This window comes from Glycine soja, chromosome 14 (genome assembly GCF_004193775.1).
Source record: "Glycine soja cultivar W05 chromosome 14, ASM419377v2, whole genome shotgun sequence".
NCBI lineage: Eukaryota > Viridiplantae > Streptophyta > Magnoliopsida > Fabales > Fabaceae > Glycine > Glycine soja.
This window is the reverse complement of record NC_041015.1, coordinates 14,076,475-14,098,849: the sequence shown is the minus strand read 5'-3', so window position 1 is coordinate 14,098,849 and position 22,375 is coordinate 14,076,475. Positions and strand designations below refer to the sequence as shown.

Sequence of the window (22,375 nt, the reverse complement as noted above, 5' to 3'; positions counted from 1 at the left end):
GTTATAGTCATGCTGAGATCATCATGACCGTGTGGAAGGAATATGCTCTTCAGCTGGATGATGCTATTAAGAAAAACCATTTTGTGCAAAAGTCATTGGTTGTTATGCTAACCCTTGCTAAGATCAAAGAACCCAAGGGTCAGTATTAAGTCGTTTTCCATTTATTAAATGTTTCATTGTTGACTTCAATTTATGAATGCATTATATGCATTATATTTTTTGCAGACAAGTATCCCCTCAATGTACAGAATATAAAGCATGGTTCGAAGTTGTATGTGAATGGTGACATTGTAGAAATCCAACAGTTCCATGATAGGTACAATGAATGATTTGAATTTCTTTGCTGGGTTATTAAGCAGTTTGGTATAGGTATACATTTATATTCTTCATTCATGCAGTTTACGCGTGCCATTTTATATTGGCCGTCTCGATGATGAGGGTGGTGTTTCTCAGTGGCAGTCTACCCAGTATTGCCAAGATAAGTTTTTGAATAATGCTCAAATAGTGAACTTTGGTGAAATAAAGACTCTGCGACAAGTAAGTCTATTAACTGTTGTTAATTTAAAATGATGAGAGTCATTATCATTTTCAAGTATTCTTATTTATTATTAAAGGCATTGTTTTTAGATTATTATATTCATGTTATGAACTTAATCTGTTATGATATTATCAATTTGTGATGAACTTAATGTATAGTTAGTCGAGGACTTTGTTATGATATTTCTAATTTCTTATAAATTTTCAAAATGAATTAAACTTATTTAGGACTGTTATTGTTTGACTGTGGGCATTGTCGATGAGGTGATGATTGATACACCATGGAGTTATGACAGTTGTCCATGCTGTACTACCACTTTTGATCTATTAAAAATAGGTGCAGCCTGTCGTTCGTGCCAGAATCATGTTACTCACACTATTCCAAGGTAACATCTATTTTTCGCCGAATACGAATGGAATAGTTATTCAAATTTCTGTTGTTTAAGTCATCCACATTCACTGTTTTCTGTAACAATGTTTTGTTGGTCTAGGTATAAGTTAGTTGTCAAGATGGAACAGAATAGGGAGAAGGCGAACTTCCATTTTTGGGATGTTGTATGTGTCAAAATATTTGGTAAAACTGCAGATGAATGTCGTCAAGAGTTGATTGCGGTAAGTTATTTATATTACAATTATATTACAAAATGATCAATGAACACAAATGTGTATTTAAAATGGTTTTTTATTTGTAGAGTGGTGATGAGATCAAGGTGTTCCCTGCGTGTGTTTATCAATTGTTGGGTAAAACTTAGGTTGTCAGATTCAAACACCGTATATAGATGCACCAATCATCTGTGTTAGATTTTAGTGAATAGGAACATTATATACAGTCAGTGATATCCACGCTAGGTCTACAGGTAATAATAATTTGACCATGTCAGTGTAATTCGTAGTTTAAAAAAAAAAATTCTTATCAATCTATTCTTACTTGCAGGATGAACAATGTATAAGCAACAAGTCACTGGCTGTTGGTGCTGCATCTTCATCACAACAAGATTGCCATCCTACAGTAGACATTTTATTTGTTTGTTTACATTATTTGTTTTTACCGGGAATCACTATAATTATTATTGTATTGCTATTTACTAATAATTGTTATTTACTAATAATATATGTATTGTTACACAGCCTTCATTGTCACAGTCATCTGAATATGATCCTGGAAATGCTGCCTTTGTAACTCCTGCAAAAAGAACGTCCGATCAGCAAGGAAGTAGTCAGTTTGATAGTGACGACTTCGCAACATATGAACTATCGACCAACAAGCATATAAAAGCTGAGTAATTAGTTGTTATTTTCATTTAAAAACTGTAACTTTTTAAGTGATGTATGTACGTTATGTTTGACATCTCATACCTTTTGGTTTGAACAATTAGGTCATCATTATGATGTATTTTGTGATGTGGAACAAGTTTAATTACCGATGTATGAAGAATGAATTGTATGGATGTTACAACTTATGCCAGCATCAACCTTGAGTTAATTTATAAAATAGTTAATGCAAAATATGATAATAACAAAATAATAACTTTAAAATTGTTCATAATGAAATTCGGATATAAGATTCATATTAAAATACCAAACATTAATGTATTTTAATTGTTCTTCAAAACACTGAAATCATTCAACGTTTAGTGTTGTGTTTGAATAGTTTTATGCATTGTATTAAAATGAAATTAAAATTGTTGTCAAATTCAAATTTGTGTAATCAATTTGTTCGGTACATTTTATGTCCTTCATTTTCGTAAACAAAACTTGAGTTTTATCATTTTAGTATATAATTTCAATATGGAATGTCATACTTTTATTTACATGCAGGTGTTTGAAGTGTTTTATGCATTATATTACAATTAAGTTAAAATTGTCCTAAGATTCGAATTCGTTTATTCAGAACATTTTATGTTATGTCTTTTATTTTCGTAACCAAAAGTTGAGTATTATTATTTTAATATATAATTTTAATATGGAATACGGAATGTGATACTTTTATTTCCTTGCAGGTTGACAAGTACAAACGTAGAATTTAAAGCTTCACATATCATGCTGACGTAGTTATCAAGGTAACGTATACTCATTTACAAAATCCGACCAAAGGATCATCTTGGAAATAGTACATATACACAGGTATGCTCGATGCCATCAAAAGGATCATGGGCTTATAGCTATAATAAGTCTTATGGGTACAATTTAGATATAGATCAATACATAGTAATTAATTGAGCAGTTATAAAGTACAAATGTGAGCAGGTGCAAATTCCCAATGCACAATATATGTGTCGAAAGTTGTAGTGGTCTAATCATTATTGGGGGGGGGGGAGAAAGGTAATCATTATTATTACGGGAAGTGTAAAAGCCTCCCAACTAATACACATCAGCAGTATTAAATATTTGAATTTAGTTTATATAATTAAGAAAACATTTATTATTATGAACTGTTAATTAAGTGTTGATAGTCGCGCTATTAAATAGTATTAAAATAGTAGTATATTTGAAGAGACATCACTTAAAAACAGGTGAGAATAAGCAATAACTGCTACGACAAATAGGTTATGTATTTACTAAACCCCGTTCATTTTCATTCAATAATAATTACAAAACGTTCAGTATATCAAACCACCTCCAACAATTATCCACATTTCTTATGTCATTTCTCAAAGAACATTATACAACCCTTAACAATATGAGTACACAATCATCAACCGCCTCCAATGTTGTAAGTTCTTTAACTTTTCCATCCTTCGTCTTTACTTTGTATATGTTTTTCCATCGTTCCTCTTTTCCTTCTCATTTGTATATGTTCAACATTCGTTCATCACTAATCCTTGCAATGTTGTTAGTGTATTTTACTCTTCCCTCCTTTTTGTATGGTTATTTTATATATTATATGTATGTTATATGTATATGCCCTTTATAGACTACATGATGTTCATGTTTGTAACATTGTTGACTACGATATTCATCATGTTCAGTCCGCAGATTTAGAAAATATGACTATAAGATTTATGTCTTTTCCTATTATTTGTGTGATACTTATATGTTTTCGGTCCATCTTTGGTTACATGTTTTTAAAAAATGCCTTCCAAACACAAACCCAAGTACATATATTTTGTTGTGCCTTCGTATAGCGTATTTTTCTATTCTGATTTGTAGGTTTGTTGTAATGAACCATTATTTTTGTTTGTATTGCCTTATAATCCCGCGTGTGCATGATTCACTACATTTTTTTGCAATGGCTATTGAATATTAAGGATTGTATTCGGAACATTAACGATATTTATTGATCATTTTTGTCAGTACCTTCGTATACCTACTGTTATGTTTCATTATTTGTTTGTCTTAAATTATTTTATTTGCTTGCATTTTGGTTATGCCATTCAGGACCCACCTATGTTATTCGCATCCGGTATGACATACCAATTTAAGGCCGTATTTCATGTTGACAGGGAAAGTATTTGCCATCCTCTATGATATTTATTCATTTCTTTTAATCCCACAAAAAAATAATATATGTTGAAATATTTACATGATCCCATATAAATCAGTAACACGTTTAAGTCTTTACTTCTAGAATATCATTGAGGTACCCTCAGTTTATCATAAACAATGGGCTCCAGATTACCCGAATTATGTGGTGTTGGACTACAATGGAAAGAAGCACCATATAAGAGTTAGAAAATTTAATAACCGAGTCTACATTGCTGATGGTCTCAAACACTTCAGGAGGGATATGGGAATATATGAAGGTGTGATGATCACATTTGCTGCGCCGGACAAGAATTGGAAGTTTGATATCCACTTCTCACCGCCACTCCATGCACAGACATGTGGCAGGCCTGCCCATTCTGCCAGAGAATATGTGTTTACTGTGGATGTCGATCAACAGTCGCATGATTGTTAGACTTTATCCATTGGTAACACTTTGGTCATATGAAGTTTGTTTTTGTTTTCTAATATCATACCTTTTAAATATTTACTGACTAGCTTCGTTCCAATGTAGATACTGCCACTCGATGCTGTGAATTATGTTAATGCAGGAGACGAGTATATTACTGTCCTTGGTGTTCGTGGGCATCGTCACTTTTGGAAGTTGAGTATGCATAATGGGCTTCAATGTTTTGCTGAGCCATGGTTCCAATTCTTAACAGAAAATGATTTGATGGCCGGTGATGAAGTTGTCTTTTATTTCAGGCCGAATCAACTTCTTTGGGAGGTCATTGCCAGAAAGCAAACTGTGTGGGACGAGGACGAGGACGACTCCCCATGATTATTTATGTTCAGAATCCACTAGCCTTTAATATTTTGGTTTAAAATATTTGTAACTTTGTTTGATATTTTATTTAGTAATCATGTAATATTTTTAACCATTTTAATATTCCCTTGGGGAACCAGACAATTTATTATTTGTAATGTAAGTTTTATGAACAACAAACTCGCTTAAGATTTGGATGCTATTGATTATCAATTTACTTAGTTGCTATATTTATGCCTTTACATGTTTGAATAAGGTATTTGATGTTAGTTGATTAATATGATATTTATTCCTGATTGCTTAATATTACCAATGTTTGTTAATTAAGTTAATTTTTATTCCTGAAACAATGTAATGGGTACGATGAATTTAGCTTTTAGTCTTATTAATCATTCTGTTTGAACACCAATAAATTTTTAATTTTACCAACCTACATTAAATACGATGACTAATATATACGAGTTTAGCTACTGCGGATATTTATAAAATATATTTTAATAAAAAAAATCTACTGTGGATTTTATTAACAAATATCGATGCATATTAATATATTAAATATTAAAAAAGATATCACAATACAACAACTTTTCCCGTTTGTCAAATCAAAAGTACAAATTCCCAGGATTAATTATAACATTTGCGTGCATATCAATAAAGGCTACAACCACAGTTAATGGATCAATTAATAACCAGTACTGTTGTGTACTGTGGGCCTGATTGACACAAGCGTGAGGGCCACACAATCTTTGATCACATGCTTGGAGGAAAAGAAAACTCCACAAATTAGTGCCAATGGACCGAAACCACTTCTTCTTTTTTGTTTAAGAACTTTAGTGCAGAATATTAATGGAGAATAATTCATAACCTTAGTCTTCCATCTTCGACAACATTCACTCACATTCACCACCATCTAAAACGCATCTATTCATAAATGAGGAACCAAAAGTGAAGCTGCTAAACAATAACACCACATCACTTACTTCTACTGCTAACTCTCAAGTAAGCTTTTTATGTTAATGCAATAAATTATACTTTACATTAATTATTGTCCACTAATTAGTGTACATGTATGGGATGCATATTAGATGATGGTGTTTGAGTATGTTGATCTGACATTTTTATTATGAAGCTCTGACACAATATTGTAGAACTTATTCATTACGAAAAGGTTAAATGGAAAATTTTGCTCAATGGAGGAAACATAGAAAACACATTTTTCAAGAAAGAAGACAAAGCTTTGCCACTCCTAATCCAGATTTACATAGTGGTAACAATACATTCAAATATTCTTTTAATTTGTACTTATTTTATAAATATTTATGCATGTATCACAATTATTGGTGCAGAAAAGCATAGACGTACCTCACCATGTGAAACACACCTTTTTGTAGACAGTGCGTTACCACATACACAGTCTACACCATTATCAGAAAGCACTTTAGCTGTGAATCAGAAACAACAAGATTTTACAGGGCAATTTGAAACTTGACCAAAAAATTTTGTCAATTCACGTACCATCAATGCATCTTCGATACAGAGGAATTTGTTGTCCAAGTTTGGGAAAGAGAATATAACTATGTCAACCCCTAATTCATCACCATGTACTGCACCACATACAACTACAGGTTGTCAACCTACTCAGATTGGGATGACTTCTCAACATATAAATTCAGGAAGATACACAATATTCAATTCCAAACTAATAGAGCACATCTCGGATGACACTGATGACAAACTCAATATAACACAGGGAGACATTGTTACAGGTAATATGTTGTTATGTTAATTACAACATTTTTAAATATTCAACTATTTGTATTTAATTGCTGACTATGTATGTGCTATATAGATTATTCATTTGACGACATAGCAACTGAGGATTTTGCTCATACCGATTATGATGGCAATCTAGACGCACCATATGACAATGAAAATACCGATTTTTACATTCACTGTCCAAATTATGTTGTATTGTCCTTCATTACCTTTGACAATGTAATACCATGTCTAAATTTCTGTATTTACATGTAGGTGCAGGTTACATGGATATTGGAGATCCTATTTGGCAATGCAAGCAATGTAAAGCGAAGATGTGGTATGATGAGAGGATTAACAAAGATAAACAGACAAAAAACCCAAAGTTTTCATTATGTTGTGGTGATGGAAAAATACAACTGGCAATACTACATGATGCTCCGCAACCCTTGCGGCAACTACTCTTTGACAGCAGAGACTCACAAGCAAAGAAATTCCAGCAAAACATACGTTTATACAACCTAATGTTTGCATTCACATCTCCTGGTGTCAAAGTAGACACATCCTATAATACTAGAAAAGGTCCTCCTACATTGCGCATACATGGTTAATCGCATCACCTTATTGGAAGCCTCCTACCTATGTCGGATAACTCACCAAAGTTTGCACAACTATATATTTATGACACGGAGAACGAAGTCAACAATAGGCTTTCACAATACCCGTAAGTGTAAACATTCGATTAATCTAATGTCACCTTTATAGTTATTTAAATTTAAATTTATATATTTTTTTAAGAATGGTTACCGTTAACAATTGTCTATGTCCAGTAGCAAAAATAATGTTGATGAAGACATTATAATTGGTATCAAGAATATGATAGATACCCACAATCCATATGCACAAAAATTCAGAATGGCAAGGGATAAACTAGACTCTTCTATAGTGTGTGACCTGAAACTAAAGCTCATTAGTGACAGGCAAACTGATGGCAGATTATATAATTTGTCAAATGCTTCTGAAGTGGCTGCTTTAATTGTTGGTGACGAGCATACAACAAATAACAGAGATATCATCATTGAGAAGCAAACAGGCATGCTGCAAAGAATAAATGAACTTCATCCTGCATATTTACCTTTGCAATATCCTCTTTTGTACCCACACGGTGAAGATGGCTACAGACCAAACATTCTTCATAAGGATCATCCGCATAGCCATGCTGCAAAGAGGAACAAAGTTACCATGCGTGAGTATTTTTGTTACATGATGCAATCAAGGGATAATGAAGCACAAACAATACTTCATTCAAGAAGATTGTTTCACCAATGGGTTGTTGATGGGTATTGTATGATTGAGTCTCAAAAACTAAACTATGTTAGACAACATCAACAAGAACTCTGAGTTGACAAGTACATCAATTTAAATGACTGTAATAATCATCCCTTAACCCAAGGCAATGAAAAAGGTAAGAGAATTATACTACCAAGTTCGTTCGTTGGTAGTCAGAGATATATGGAACAAATAACAATTGTATTTTGATGGGATGGAAATTTGTGCCCATGTTGGATTTCTTAATCTATTCTTGACATTAATGTGTAATCCAGCATGGCCAGAAATACAACGACAAGTTGCAAAGTCAAATCTTACAGCTCATGATTGCCCTGATGTTGTGTCACGGGTATTCAAAATGAAACTAAACCAGTTGATGCATGATCTTAAGAGTGGACATGTATTAGGTCCCATTCTTGCATGTAAGTAATTACCACCTACATCAATTTTTGCTTACATTCCAATTTTACAATTATACTTAGAATTATACATTATTAATCATGCTACTGATATTTTATTTGTAATACAGTTGTTTACACCATTGAGTGGCAAAAAAGAGGATTGCCTCATGCTCATATCTTAATCTTTTTGCATCCTTCAAATAAGTATCAAAATCCAGAAGACATTGACAACATAATTTCTGCTGAAATACCAAACAAGGACACACATCCAGAATTGTATCAAATTGTCTCCAACCACATGATGCATGGTCCATGTGGACTAGCCAATAGAAGGGCACCATGTATGGCCAATGGCAAGTGTTTTAGGTTTTTCCCAAAAAAGTTTCAGCCAACCACAATTGTTGACCAAGATGGTTTTCCTGTTTATAGAAGAAGAGACACCAGACGGACTGTGCAAAAGCAGGGTGTTCAACTCGATAATCGATTTGTTGTCCCATATAGTCCACATTTGCTACTCAAATATAGAACACACCTAAATGTGGAATGGTGAAATCAAAGTACCTCAATAAAATATTTGTTTAAGTACATCAACAAAGGATTTGATCAGATTACAGCAGCTATTGTCAATAACCAAAACCAGGATGGCACACACAATCAGGTTCATGATGAAATTAAACACTATCTTGACCAGGATGGCACACACAATCAGGTTCATGATGAAATTAAACACTATCTTGACTGTCGGTATGTGTCCATCATCTTCTCATTAAATGCATTTCTTATATAGACAAAAAAAACCCTTTGTTATGAACTAATTAATAATTACTACAAATTATGTGTTCATATTTTATTTTTCATTCTCTAGGTATGTGTCAGCTCCTGAAGCATGTTGGAAGATTTTCGCATTCCCAATGCATGGACGTGCACTAGCAGTTGAACGCCTTTATTTCCACCTAGAAAATCAACAGCCTGTTTACTGGAAAGATAGCCAAGAAATTGGCACAGTACTGGCTAAGAGTACAATCAAAGAATTAATGTTCACAGCTTGGATGGATTCTAATAAAATATACCATCATGGACGAGATCTTACTTATGCTGAATATGTGTCCAAATTTGTTTATGATGCACGAAAAAGATGCTGGAAACCAAGGAAACAAGGAAATACTATTGGCAGGCTCATTTGGGTGCCCCTTTCCAGTGGAGAGTTGTTCTACATGAGGATGATGCTTTCCTCTGCTAAAGGATCACAATGTTACGAAGATATTAGAACAGTAGAAAATGTTGTCTATCATACATTCAGAGAAGCATGCTTTGCAAAAGGTTTTCTAGGAAATGATCAAGAATTTTTTGGTGCCTTACGAGAATCAAACACTTGGGGAACTCCACACTATCTTAGGAAGTTATTTGTGAAGCTGCTATTTATGAATACCATGGATAGGCCAGAATATGTGTGGAAACAAACTTGGCAATAGATGGCAGATGATATTGTATTTAATCATAGAAGACAAGGTAATTTCATAAATCCTAAATAAATACGTATCAATCATAGCAAAAAACTCACTTCCTGACAATGTCATTTTTTACTATTCATAGGTATCCAACTAACAGACAAAGAAAAAATGCATCTTTGTTTGATGGAAATTGAAAACCTCTTGCAAGCGAATAGGAAAAGCCTACGAGATTTTCCTTCAATGCCATACCCACTAGGATATGCCGCCAACCCGCACCAAAATAATCTCATCTACAATGAACTGGCTTACGACAGGGACATATTGGCTGCCGAATTTGACAAATGCTACCAGTCGCTAACAGGTATTTACAAAAAATTTCACTTTTTACTAACACAATATGAATGCCCAACAATCCACACTAATAATAAATCATTCATACATTACTAAATGCAGATGAGCAGGCTTCTATTTTTAATAAGATTATGCATGTGGTTGCAACTCAATCAGGTGGAGTTTATTTTCTATATGGATATGGTGGCACAGGCAAGACATTGGTGTGGAAAACTTTATCATCTGCTATACGCTCTACTGGCGGCATTGTTTTAACAATAGCTTCAAGTGGGATTGCCTCAATACTATTGTCTGACGGTAGAACAACACATTCTAAGTTTGTTATTCTTGTCCCTGCAACACAAAATTCTACATGCAATATCCATCAAGGGAGTGATTTGGCTGAATTGTTGCATATCACAAAACTCATCATATGGGATGAAGCTCCAATGTGTCACAGATATAGTATTGAGGCCCTTGACAAAATTTTACAGGACATCATGCACAACGGCAATCCTTTTGGAGGAAAGGTCATTGTTTTTGGTGGTGATTTCCGTCAAATTCTACCTGTTGTGCCAAGAGGTAATCGTTCTGACATTGTCTATGCAACTCTAAATTCATCTTACATTTGGAACCATTGTCAAATTCTAAAGCTGACAAAAAATATGCGGTTGCAATCAAATCCTACTGACCATTCCAACTTGGATGAACTAAAACAATTTTCTGAGTGGTTGCTAGACATAGGTGATGGTAAACTTGCAGAACCAAATGATGGTTATGGTGAAATCAATATCCCAGATGAGTTTCTTATCAAGGAATTTCAATATCTTATCCAGGAAATTGTTGAAGCAACATATCCAGACTTATTACACAACTACAACAATGGCGATTTCTTGCAAAAAAGAGTTGTCCTTGCCTCTACAAAAGATGTTGTTGATAAAATAAATGACTATGTCCTGTCTTTGATTCCTGGTGAGGAGAAAGAGTATTGTAGTGCTGATTCTGTTGACAAATCAGATGAACTACTCAGTCCTGCATTTGGAGTACTAACAGCTGAATTTCTAAACTCATTGAAGACATCAGGAATACCAAATCACAAGCTCAGAATCAAGGTTGGTACGCCTATCATCCTACTACGAAATCTGGACCAAGCTTATGGGTTATGCAACAGAACTAGGCTTATTGTTACAAGACTTGGTTCAAGTGTTGTTGAAGCAGAGATTATTACTGGGCCCAACATAGGTCATAGAACATACATACCAAGAATGAATCTTTCTCCTTCTGATTCACCATGGCCATTCAAGCTAATTAGAAGACAATTTCCATTCATGGTTTCATTTGCAATGACAATTAACAAATCTCAGGGACAGTCGTTGGCACAAGTTGGATTGTATTTGCCAACCCCAGTATTTTCTCACGGCGAGTTATATGTTGCACTTTCACGAGTTCAAAGCAAAAAAGGGTTCCACATTCTTATTCATGATAATCAAGGCACTCCCAAAAATACTACCATTAATGTAGTATACAAAGAAGTTTTTGCAAACTTATAAACATGGTATGCTTCCCAAATCCTTTTTTTTCATGTACATTTTCATTATTAAAATTCATTTTCTATCAAACACTAATTGTTTGTTTCATCTTCACTTTGTCAATTTTTGATTATATTATTACAATATACTATGCTTATTAGTATACCATTTCTTATATTGCAGTATACATCAACACTATGTTGTATAGTCTCCCACTCCGTAGAAGATGTTACCATCATAATCTTTCCAGCACCATAAAAAACATTCTATCATACAATCAGGTTAGTTTCAAATACATTCCTAAATTAATGTTTTCGTTTCCCTACATATATTTCAATATTATTATCATCCCATTAAATAAAATTTTCAAACATTATACATATATTTTGACATACTTCACATTTATCAATATTCAAATAGAAGTATGAGCCCGTGCATCGGCACGGGCGTTTCTCTAGTTGGTAAACAAAATGAATCTAAAGTTGCAGCTACTTGCTTTACTTCATCAGCTATTGATAATGTCTCCAAAAGTGTCAGTAATCATGGGAGAATGTTGAATCCAAATGGTGAAAACTATGTTGCCAGGGTTTTGGCCAGGGTGGAATCCACTGAGCTACAGGGTTTGAATAAGCCTTTGTTGCAAAGCTTGGTAAAAGGTGATCACCCTGAAATAGCTTTTTTGCTGAGACAATTGTTAATTGTCTTCTCATCTCTTTTGAGGTTAAATTTTCTAAAAGATGATGTTTTTACCTTCTAGTTTTGTACCTACTTTCATTGAAATTTCACAAGTCCTGTTATTATAATTTACAGAGATGGTTGCGGTCCCACAATATTCTGCTTTGCTTTTGTTAGATGGCACTTGCAACTATTTGAGAGAATTAGCGGGTTATTTTCCTTTCACTGATGCTACCTCCTCTAGAAAAGTTTACACAAAATTGATACAGATTCACATGAGGGCAATAGGAAAGACCATTTCGTTGCAAGGAAAAAGGGCAACACTAACCTTTCATGAAAGATAGTCAAGTACCAAGTCACTTCATAAAGGATTAGTTGAAGCTTATTCTTTTACTGAATTGCATTGCTTTTCCTTGGATGAATTTAAAATTGGGCTGCGGAATTCATTCAAAGCATATATAGAGAGGCCATCTGAATTGCATTTTTTGTCTACTATACAGGCCAGTGAGAGATCTCTAGTTGGTATTCAAGAAGGATGTACTGTGATTTATGATATAACAAGTAAAGATGGGGGGATTTTCATCATTTGTAACAGCTGGCATTGAATGCTTTGTCATGATTCTTGAGTTTGTTTCAGGTAATAAGAACATCTGTTGAGAGCACATATCATGGCAATTTTGAACTAACATTTCATTTCATCAGTATTTAAAATCTTCAAATTACATCTTTTCTTTTGTATCCTTTTAGTCGTACTTAAAGTCAGTACATCATTACTATATTTTGATTCATATTAACTAAAAAAGTTGTTACAGTTTTATTAGTTTTTATTCAGAAAAAACCTCTACACACTTTTGCTTATGACATTCATTTGTGGGATAAAGGGTAACATAAATACTCACTGATATGTAACGTTATCTTGACATTATTTTTTGGGAATCATAACATTGTTTGTTACTCCATATTATGCTGGCCACATTTCCTATGTGATAATCCTTAAGTATACTGAGACTGATTATCAAGTACTTGGATTATCAAATTGAGACTGATTACATTTGATTGTTCGCTACTATTCTATCAACATATTACATGTATGATCAAATCAATGCAAAATGTTAAATAGGACAATGCATACGTATTATAATTATTCAATGATGACTTTTTTCTCCTTTTTAAGGTCGAAAAGGCTTGAAGATGATTAAAAGACACTGTCAGAGTTTTGTAGCTTCTGGTTTCAACATTATTGTACATTTACAGAGCCTGCCTATTTTTTATGATAACTTGGCACCTGGAAAAGTTGCCAGTACCCCTGATCCTGGGTCAGCCATTCTCTTGAGTGTTGAAGTACTGGTTACAGTTTCAAGAAAACATACTCTATTCCCGATGGATGTGTGGCATGTGGGTCACTTGTTACATATCCCTGTAGCACTCTTTCAGAACTTCTATCAGCTTAAAGTTTCTAAAGGTTCTGGTCCATCAGAAACAATGATGATTTCAGATGAGCATATTTGTGATCAAATAAAGAGAGTGGATTTCTGTCACGTAGATCACCGATTCTTAGTTAACCTATTTGAAGTGTGTTGTGAACTATTGTATACCACTATTATGCATCGTCCAAGGTATGCTTTGTTTTTTTATCTTTGAATTCACTGACCAAAGTACAACTTCCCATATTATTAAATAGCTAGAGATGACAAATTTCCTATGGAATATATGATAGCAAAGTAGAGACAATACTAGAAAAGGAAGCAGGAACTACAACGAAAATAGCAGAAACAGGGGTGTGAATGACAAAAGCAAAGAGAACAATCAATAGGCTCACGTACCTCAATGATTTCATCTGAAATCAGAGAAGCACAAAAAGACAAGGCTGAGTTGGCAGGAATGAATTGCTGAATGTTGGGTCTGTTGCTAGGGGGTCAGTCCTACCCAATTTTGTATTGCAATTTCCCTGTGTATTAGGATAGGACAAATTCCATTAGTAGTAGTTCTATATATATGTAAATAATCAGCAATCAAATAATAAGGACACATTATCCCCTTTTGTGCTCTTCTTCTCGATTCTTCTTCTCAGGAGGCGTTGGCCCTCGAAGCTAGCCATTAGCACCCCTAACAAATTGGTGCTCTCGTTCTCATTGCCTTATGACTGATGGTGCCAAACACCCAGGGTCCTCCGACCGCTTGGAGGAAGCCCTCATTCGACTCACTAACCAAAACATGTACCTAGGTGAGTCTGTGAACTCCATGACTCTGAAAATTGATGAGTTGATTCAACGCCTTGGCCCTGTCCTGTCGCCCACACTACTTGATTCCTCACCTTTACCTCCACCTCAACCTGTCCCTGCAACCGTACATCGTATGAAGTTAGACGTTCCCAGGTTCGATGGTAGAGAACCTCTTGGTTGGATCTTTAAGATCAACCAATTTTTTGATTATCACAATACACCTGAGCAGGACAAGCTTACCATTGCTTCATTCTATATGGAAGGTCACGCCCTCGCCTGGTTTCAATGAATGAACACCAATGGCCAGTTTCATTCATGGCAAGCGTTTCTCCAAGCTCTGCGAACACGCTTTGCGCCTTCCCAATATAAAGACCTGACGAGAACCCTTTGCAAACTCACTCAAAAAGGCACCGCTTCTCAGTACCTTTCAGAGTTCGAGGACATTGCGAACCGCATTATTGGTCTTCCTTCCCCTTTTCTTCTTAGTTGCTTCATATCTGGCCTCGCCCCAGACATATGGAGAGAAGTCCAGGCTCACCAGCCAGTGACCTTGGTCCAGGCCGCCGGCCTGGCCCGCCTGCAAGAAGAAAAGATTCTTGACACCCGTCAACCCCCTCGCCCTCGCCCTTCATTTCAACCCCAACATAACCCCAGACTGCTTTCCACCATAAACACTCAGCCTCTCCCACCATCATTGCCCCCACCACCTCGTGTTTCCCCACCTCCCGTGAAACGGCTCTCCCCGGAGGAGATCGCCTATCGCCGCGAACACGGTCTCTATTTCACTTGCGAGGAGAAATTCCACAGAGGACACTGCTATGCCTCTAGGGTTTTCTCCTCATCGCAGATGAGGAAAACCCAGCCCCTTCTAATATAACCGAACCCGACCCACCAACAGATAACCCACCTCCTGACCCACTCGACTCCACAGACTTATACCCGGCCCAAATCTCTTTTAACTCCTTAGCAGGCCATTTAGCCCCGGAGACCATACGCCTAACGGGCCATCTCAACGGCCACCACCTCCTCCTCCTTGTGGATGGTGGTAGTACGCATAGTTTCATTCAACCACAACTCGTCACCCAGCTTGGTTTGCCATGCCGCAACACTACTCCCTTACGCGTAATGGTTGGCAATGGCTAGTACCTTGAGTGCCACTCCGTATGTGAAGCTATCACCATTACCATTCAGGACATTCCATTCTCCATTTATTTGTATATTTTGCCAATATCAGGCGCGAACATTGTATTGGGGGTGCAGTGGCTGAAATCTTTGGGACCGATACTGACTGATTACTCCACATTGTGCATGCAATTTATTTACGAAGGGTGCTTGGTAAAGCTTCAGGGGGATCATGCGGCTAACATGAGTATGTTGACCTCGACCCAATTCCGCCGGTTGTGCAAGAAGCAGGGCCCTGGTCTGTTCTTTCATATTGCCCTCGTCTCTGCTGAGTCACTGCTGCCACACATCGACACCTTGCCACCACCAATCCAAACTCTTCTTGTTCAATTTGGGGCTTTTTTTCAACCCCTCCATTCACTTCCGCCGACGAGACCCACTGACCACCATATACACCTCATCCCTCAGTCAACACCAGTGAATGTGTGACCCTATCAATACCCCCACTTTCAGAAGCAAGAGATCGAAATGCAAGTGGACTCCATGCTCCAAAAGGGATTGATTCAACCAAGCACGAGCCCATTTTCTTCTCCGGTCCTCCTGGTTAAGAAACACGACGACTCCTGGTGGTTCTGTGTCGATTACAGGGCTTTAAATGCCCTCATGATCAAAGACAGGTTTCCAATTCCAACAATTGATGAGCTTCTGGACGAACTTGGCGGCGCTCGATGCTTCTCCAAGCTCGACCTTCTTCAGGGATATCACCAAATTTGCATGCACTCCGATGATATCCCAAAAACGGCCTTTCTAACTCACCATGGTCATTATGAGTTCAAGGTCATGCCCTTCGGATTGTGCAATGCACCATCATCCTTTCAGGTGACCATGAACTCCATCTTTCGACCATACCTATGCCGCTTTGTCATCGTCTTCTTCGATGACATCCTAATATACAGTGTTTCCATGGAGATTCATCTTCATTATCTCGAAGTCACTTTTAAGGTTTTGCTGGCAAATCAATTTGTTCTCAAGCTCTCTAAATGTTTTTTTGCCTTGCCACAGGTTAAATACTTAGGACATTTGGTCTCTGTGAAGGGAGTAGAACCCATAGCTACTAAGGTTGCCGCGATTTCTCAGTGGTCGGTGCCGCAATCTACCAAAGTTGTGCGAAGCTTCTTGGGATTGGCTAGATTCTATCGCAGATTCATCAAAGGATACACCATGATTGCAGACCCCCTTGTGAAAACCACTACTATTGAACCTTTCACATGGACCCCTCAAGCTCAAACTGCTTTCACATAGCTGAAACAAGCTTTATCCTCTGCCCCTGTTCTCGCCCTTCCCGATTTTCAGCACCCATTCACCATTGAAACTGACGCATCTGGTACGGGAATGGGTGCCGTGTTGTCCCAGAAAGGTCACCCGATAGCATATTTCAGTAAACCATTCAGTCAGAAGCTCCTTCGCGCTTCAACATACGTCAGAGAATTGGCCGCCATCACTTCTGCCGTCAAGAAGTGGCCCCAATACCTCATCGACCATCCCTTCGCAATCATCACCGACCACCGAAGCCTCAAGGAACTGCTCAACTAGGTTGTCCAGACCCCAGAGCAGCATATGTACCTCGCTCGCTTGCTAGGGTATGACTATCACATCCAATACAGGGCAGGCACTCATAACCAGGCAGTAGATGCCCTCTCTCAGCGACAAGAGCACATACCCGTGATGGCATTGATCCTCTCTGTTCTATGTTTAGCCTTCCTTGACACTCTGTGCCACCAGTTGACCAATCACCAGCAATACCAACAACAACTCCACGACATTTCTAATTCACCAACATCACACCCGGACTTTACAATCACTCAAGACCTCATTCTGAAACACGGTCGTATCTGGCTACCGCGGGATTTACCAATTATTCCTTCCCTGCTTGTTGAATACCATGCAACTCCCACCGGCGGTCATATGGGAGTCGCCAAAACTATGGCTCGCATAACAGAAAACTTCAGCTGGCCTGGACTCCGCGAGGACGTTACTAAGTTTGTTGCCAATTGTGTTGAATTCCAATATACGAAATACGAGACAAAGAAAGCGGCAGGCCTCCTCTGCCCTCTTCCAATACCATTCAAACCCTGGGAAGACTTGTCTCTGGATTTCATCACCAGTCTTCCTCAGTTTCAGGGCAAGACGACTCTTCTCGTGGTTGTGGACCGTTTTTCGAAAGGTATCCACTTGGGCGCTTTACCGATAGCTCACACTGCTCATATGGTTGCTACCCTGTTCACCGATATAGTTGTTAAAATACATGGAATGCCAAGGAGCCTTGTCTCCAATAGGGACCCCTTGTTCTTGAGTGGATTCTGGCAAGAACTCTTCCGGCTGAGTGGCACACGTCTGCGAATGAGCTCCGCTTACCATCCCCAAAGCGATGGTCAAACGGAGGTGATGAACCGCACCATTGAACAATATTTACGTGCCTTCGCACATCGGCGGCCCATCACTTGGGGTAAATTCTTACCATGGGTGGAACTATCCCATAACACGTCGTGGAACCTTGGCACTGGTACTACTTCATACGAGATCACATTTGGGCGGAAGCCTTTCAGTTTTCCAGATTATCTATCTGGCACCTCTAATATTGATGTCGTAGACGAAGCGTTGACCAACAGAGAAGAGGTGTTCCATAGCATTCGCAAGAAACTACTTAAGGCCCAAACTACTATGAAATCCCAGGCAGACATGAAATGGAGAGAGGTTCATTATCAACCAGGGGATTGGGTTTTACTCAGGCTCTGTCTGTATCGTCAACGGTCCGCTAAAGGATCTCAATCTTTTTCCGATAAGCTGGCAAAACGATATTATGGCCCCTTTCAGATCATTGAACGCATTGGACCCGTAGCTTATCGTTTACAACTTCCAGAAAGTGCCCGCATTCACCCCATATTTCATTGTTCGATGCTCAAATAATTCCATGGTGATCCCACCACTGCAAACACTGCTCTGTTACCTGCTACTTTCTTCAATGACCAACCCGTCGTCACCCCATTGGCCATTCTGGATTCTTGCCGCAAGTCAACCATGCGTGATGCTCCCTGGGAGGTGTTAGTCCAATGGTAGGGCCTCTCCCCAGATGATACATCATGGGAAGATTGGAACCAGCTTCGTCAAGACCATTACCTTAAGGACAAGGTACTTCTCCAAAGCAGAGACAATACCAGAAAAGGAAGCAGGAACTACAACGAAAATAGCAGAAACAGGGGTGCGAATGACAAAAGCAAAGAGAACAATCAATAGGCCCACGTACCTCAAAGATTTCATCTGAAATCAGAGAAGCACAAAAAGACAAGGCTGAGCTGGCAGGAATGAATGAATTGTTGAATATTGGGTCTGTTGCTAGGGGGTCAATCCTACCCAATTTCGTATTGCAATTTCCCTGTGTATTAGGATAGGACAAATTCTGTTAGCAGCAGTTCTATATATATGTAAATAATCAGCAATCAAATAATAAGAACATATTATCCCCTTTTGTGCTCTTCTTCTCGATTCTTCTTCTCTGGAGGCACTGGCCCTCGAAGCCAGTCATTAGCACCCCTAACAATATATATTTAAGGCTTAAATATCTTTTTAGTTCTTGCAATTTAGCATTTCTTTGTTTTTCATCCTTGCAAAATATTTTTTTGGTTTTATTCCTTGCAAATTATGTTTGTTTTATTTTTCTTCCTTAAACTGGTTTAGCCACTTAAAGGATGAAAAACCAAACAAACATAATTTGCAAGGACGAAAAACAAAAAAAAACACTTAGTTGCAGGGACTATAAAGGCATTTAAACATATATTTAATGTATTTTGATAGCATCTGTGTGCAATTTGATACCTTTTTATTATGATCCTGACAATTAGATGTTCCTATGCCTGATCTCTCACCACATTTTGTGCATTCTGCTTGTTTTACAATCTTCCCAGTGTGTTGCTCATCTTGAAGCTTCTGCTGCTGTTCTTCTTAATTGCTAGGAGAAAGTTTTAGATGATGAATCAATAATGAATAAAGTTTGCTTTTCTTCAGAAGAGGGAGTGGCATGTGCTTCTTCTCTTCGAAGAATTTATGAAGAGGTTTGTGACATCCATATAAGTCTGTCTATACCTTCCAATTCTAAAAATGAAGACGTAATTAACATTTCCTGTACAGCATATTAGTAATTTTCTTCCTCTAAATTACTCCCCTTGCCCTGCCTTTTGAAAGTCATTTTTTTATGCATAAATTGCTTTTACATCCTGCTTTCTGTTTATATTAATATTGACGAAGGACAGATGTAGCAAGATTTCAGGGGGTCAAATTTGATTTTTGTCCATATATATGATAAAATTCTTGGGAGAACTACACAAAAGTTAGCCACTGTAGTTGCAGAGCCCGAAGCCTTATAAACCACATACTAGAAGAGTCCCATACTTCCCAAGTCGGACTAAGTCCCATTTGCAATTGGGATCTTAACATGAATTTTGTATACTTTAGCCTATTTTAATTTGAAAAAATTTGAATTTGATCATGCAATTGTTAAGGACATTTTGCTGCCTTTTGTAGAAGATGTAGTGAGTAGACTGATTGCCTGTGATAAAATTCAAGAAATTAAACTTTTTTTGGTTGAAGAAAAAAAAAATACGGCCGTAATTTAACAAATCATATCTTTATCTTTATTTCTTACTTTTGAAAGCTTATCCTTTTTAATTTCCTTTTGCTTACCCAGTTTGTTTTTATAATCATGATGCAGATAAACAAGCAAAAACATATCTTTGGTCGTCAATGTTCTCTGTTTTTATCCAATTACGTATGGGTTTATTCAGGATATGGTGATCACAAGAGAAGTGGCATCAGAAGGTTATATACAACTCTCGTTGTTTACTCATTTCTTTTTCTGTCAAAGTTTACCCGTTGTTAGATTACATTTCCATCACACTGCAGAGTCCCCTTTTCTGCTTCTGTCTTTCATTAAGCTTTGGCCAATTCATCTATATAAAGCCTCTCTTGCTCATATTTTGAACCGTGAATAATAATTAGAAAATATCAATAGAGATAAAATTTGGTAGGATGAGCAGACTTCTTCAGAAAAGTGTTGCCAGTGATCATAACCATTAACAAATAATTATATTAATTATTGCATCATTATTTGCAGAGAAGTGGATGAATCTCTAAGACTGGGTGTCGATGCTTCAATAGATGCTTGCTCACGTGATGATATTCAATATCTTCATACTGTATTTGGGGGTAAGTAATCTTGACTCTATAGATTTTACGAAAGGAGTTTAAGGACCTTGCAGAAATATCCTGTTAACTCTTGTGGGTGATCGCAAACTTACCGAATTTAAAGGAAAAGTTTGATCTTGAAATTCTGTTGGTGGTAATTGTTTGTGCAATCATTTTATTTCCCCGCAGAACTTTCAACAGAGATTGATAATGAGGGGTGTCGACTAATATTCATAGAAAGCAATTACTACTCCCATGGAAAACTTTGTTTATGCAAATTCTATACGTTATGAAATCAGATCTTCAGCAGCTCCATTCTTAGTGGACCTTCGTTTTTAGATGTCTACTTCATATTTAAGAACTTATATCTTTGTCATGGGTACCAAAATGGTAGTGAGATGTATTCATTTTTTAGGAACTGGTAAATACCATTTGCATTCAGTTTGTAGTACAGTACAACATTAGCAATATTCAGATGAAAGCAAAAACTATCATATACCTACTTATTCAATGAGCCGAGATAAATGCAAAGGCTCTAGTGTTCGTTCTTTCGTTGAGTACCTGTTTAAGTTTTTATTTCAATTTGGAGTAACATTATCCTTTTGGGTTAACTAAATTTTTAATCCTTGAACTGTTTTAAATATTAGATTTTCGTCCTTAAACAAAACTTTGACTACTCAAGGTTCTTAAAAAAAAAATTTATTAGGGTTTTAGTCTCTACTGTATATTTACATCATTAAATGATGATGTGTTATTAGTTTAATTATTAATTTATTAAATTTTCTGACTCTTTGTTATTGACTAAAAACTGTCAGAAAATATTTTAAAATAATTTGGATAATAATAAAATATAATTCTGTCACACTTCTTTATCTCTCTCTTTATTGTCTTTCACTCCAAATCCATATCCATAGAACTAAATCTGAGAAACCCTTCCACCATGTAGTACCACTACCACGAAGCTAGCCTTTACTGACCCACACTACATTATTGAACCTCCCTCCCAGGCCAACACACCTCACACTTTGGTCCTCTTCACTAATTTCATGGGATCCTCGACAATAGATTTGAATCTAGAGCTTGTGGAATCAGACTCCACAGCAAAGACACATGAGGTTGTGACAGCGAAGACACTGTGAGAGTTGGGATTTGAGATCTGGGATTCAGGGATTGGAATACGGTAGTCCTAAGATTTGAGATTTGAGATTCAAAGATTTAGTTCTTGAAGATCAATCACTAGGATTTGAGTTGAGCGTGGCATTAATTTGTCTTGTGTTGATTTTATTCGTTATTTGTTTTTCTGATTTGAGCGTGAAAGTTCAAATAATTAAAATGGTGTTTTCGCAATTTGACTATGCCATGATTTAGTTCTTGAAGATCAATCAGTAGTTTTTGAAGATTATATTCTATTTGCTATTGGTTTTTCTGATTTGAGCGTGACATGAATTTGTGTTATGCTGATTTTTGTGTTGAGCGTCAAAATATGAATACTATAGAATTAACTTTTGGTAGCTTTCATCCGTAGAAACTAAATACA

General features: G+C 36.8%; 1 protein-coding gene across 2 annotated transcripts in view; it reads left to right on the top strand.

The window, feature by feature from the left end:
* Positions 1 to 21,369, top strand: part of LOC114384565 — a 34,726-nt gene extending 13,357 nt beyond the window's left edge. The window contains exons 1-4 of one of the 2 annotated variants that reach the window (XM_028344264.1): positions 19,595 to 19,709; positions 20,366 to 20,472; positions 20,768 to 20,859; positions 21,028 to 21,369. In XM_028344264.1, the coding sequence (XP_028200065.1) occupies positions 19,638 to 19,709; positions 20,366 to 20,472; positions 20,768 to 20,859; positions 21,028 to 21,131 (375 nt within the window). In that variant the 5' untranslated portion in view covers positions 19,595 to 19,637 and the 3' untranslated portion in view covers positions 21,132 to 21,369. Of the gene's footprint in view, positions 1 to 19,594; positions 19,710 to 20,365; positions 20,473 to 20,767; positions 20,860 to 21,027 lie in introns of those variants that run through there. The other variant, XR_003660724.1, reaches the window with a different exon arrangement.
* The last annotated feature ends 1,006 nt before the right edge of the window (positions 21,370 to 22,375 follow it).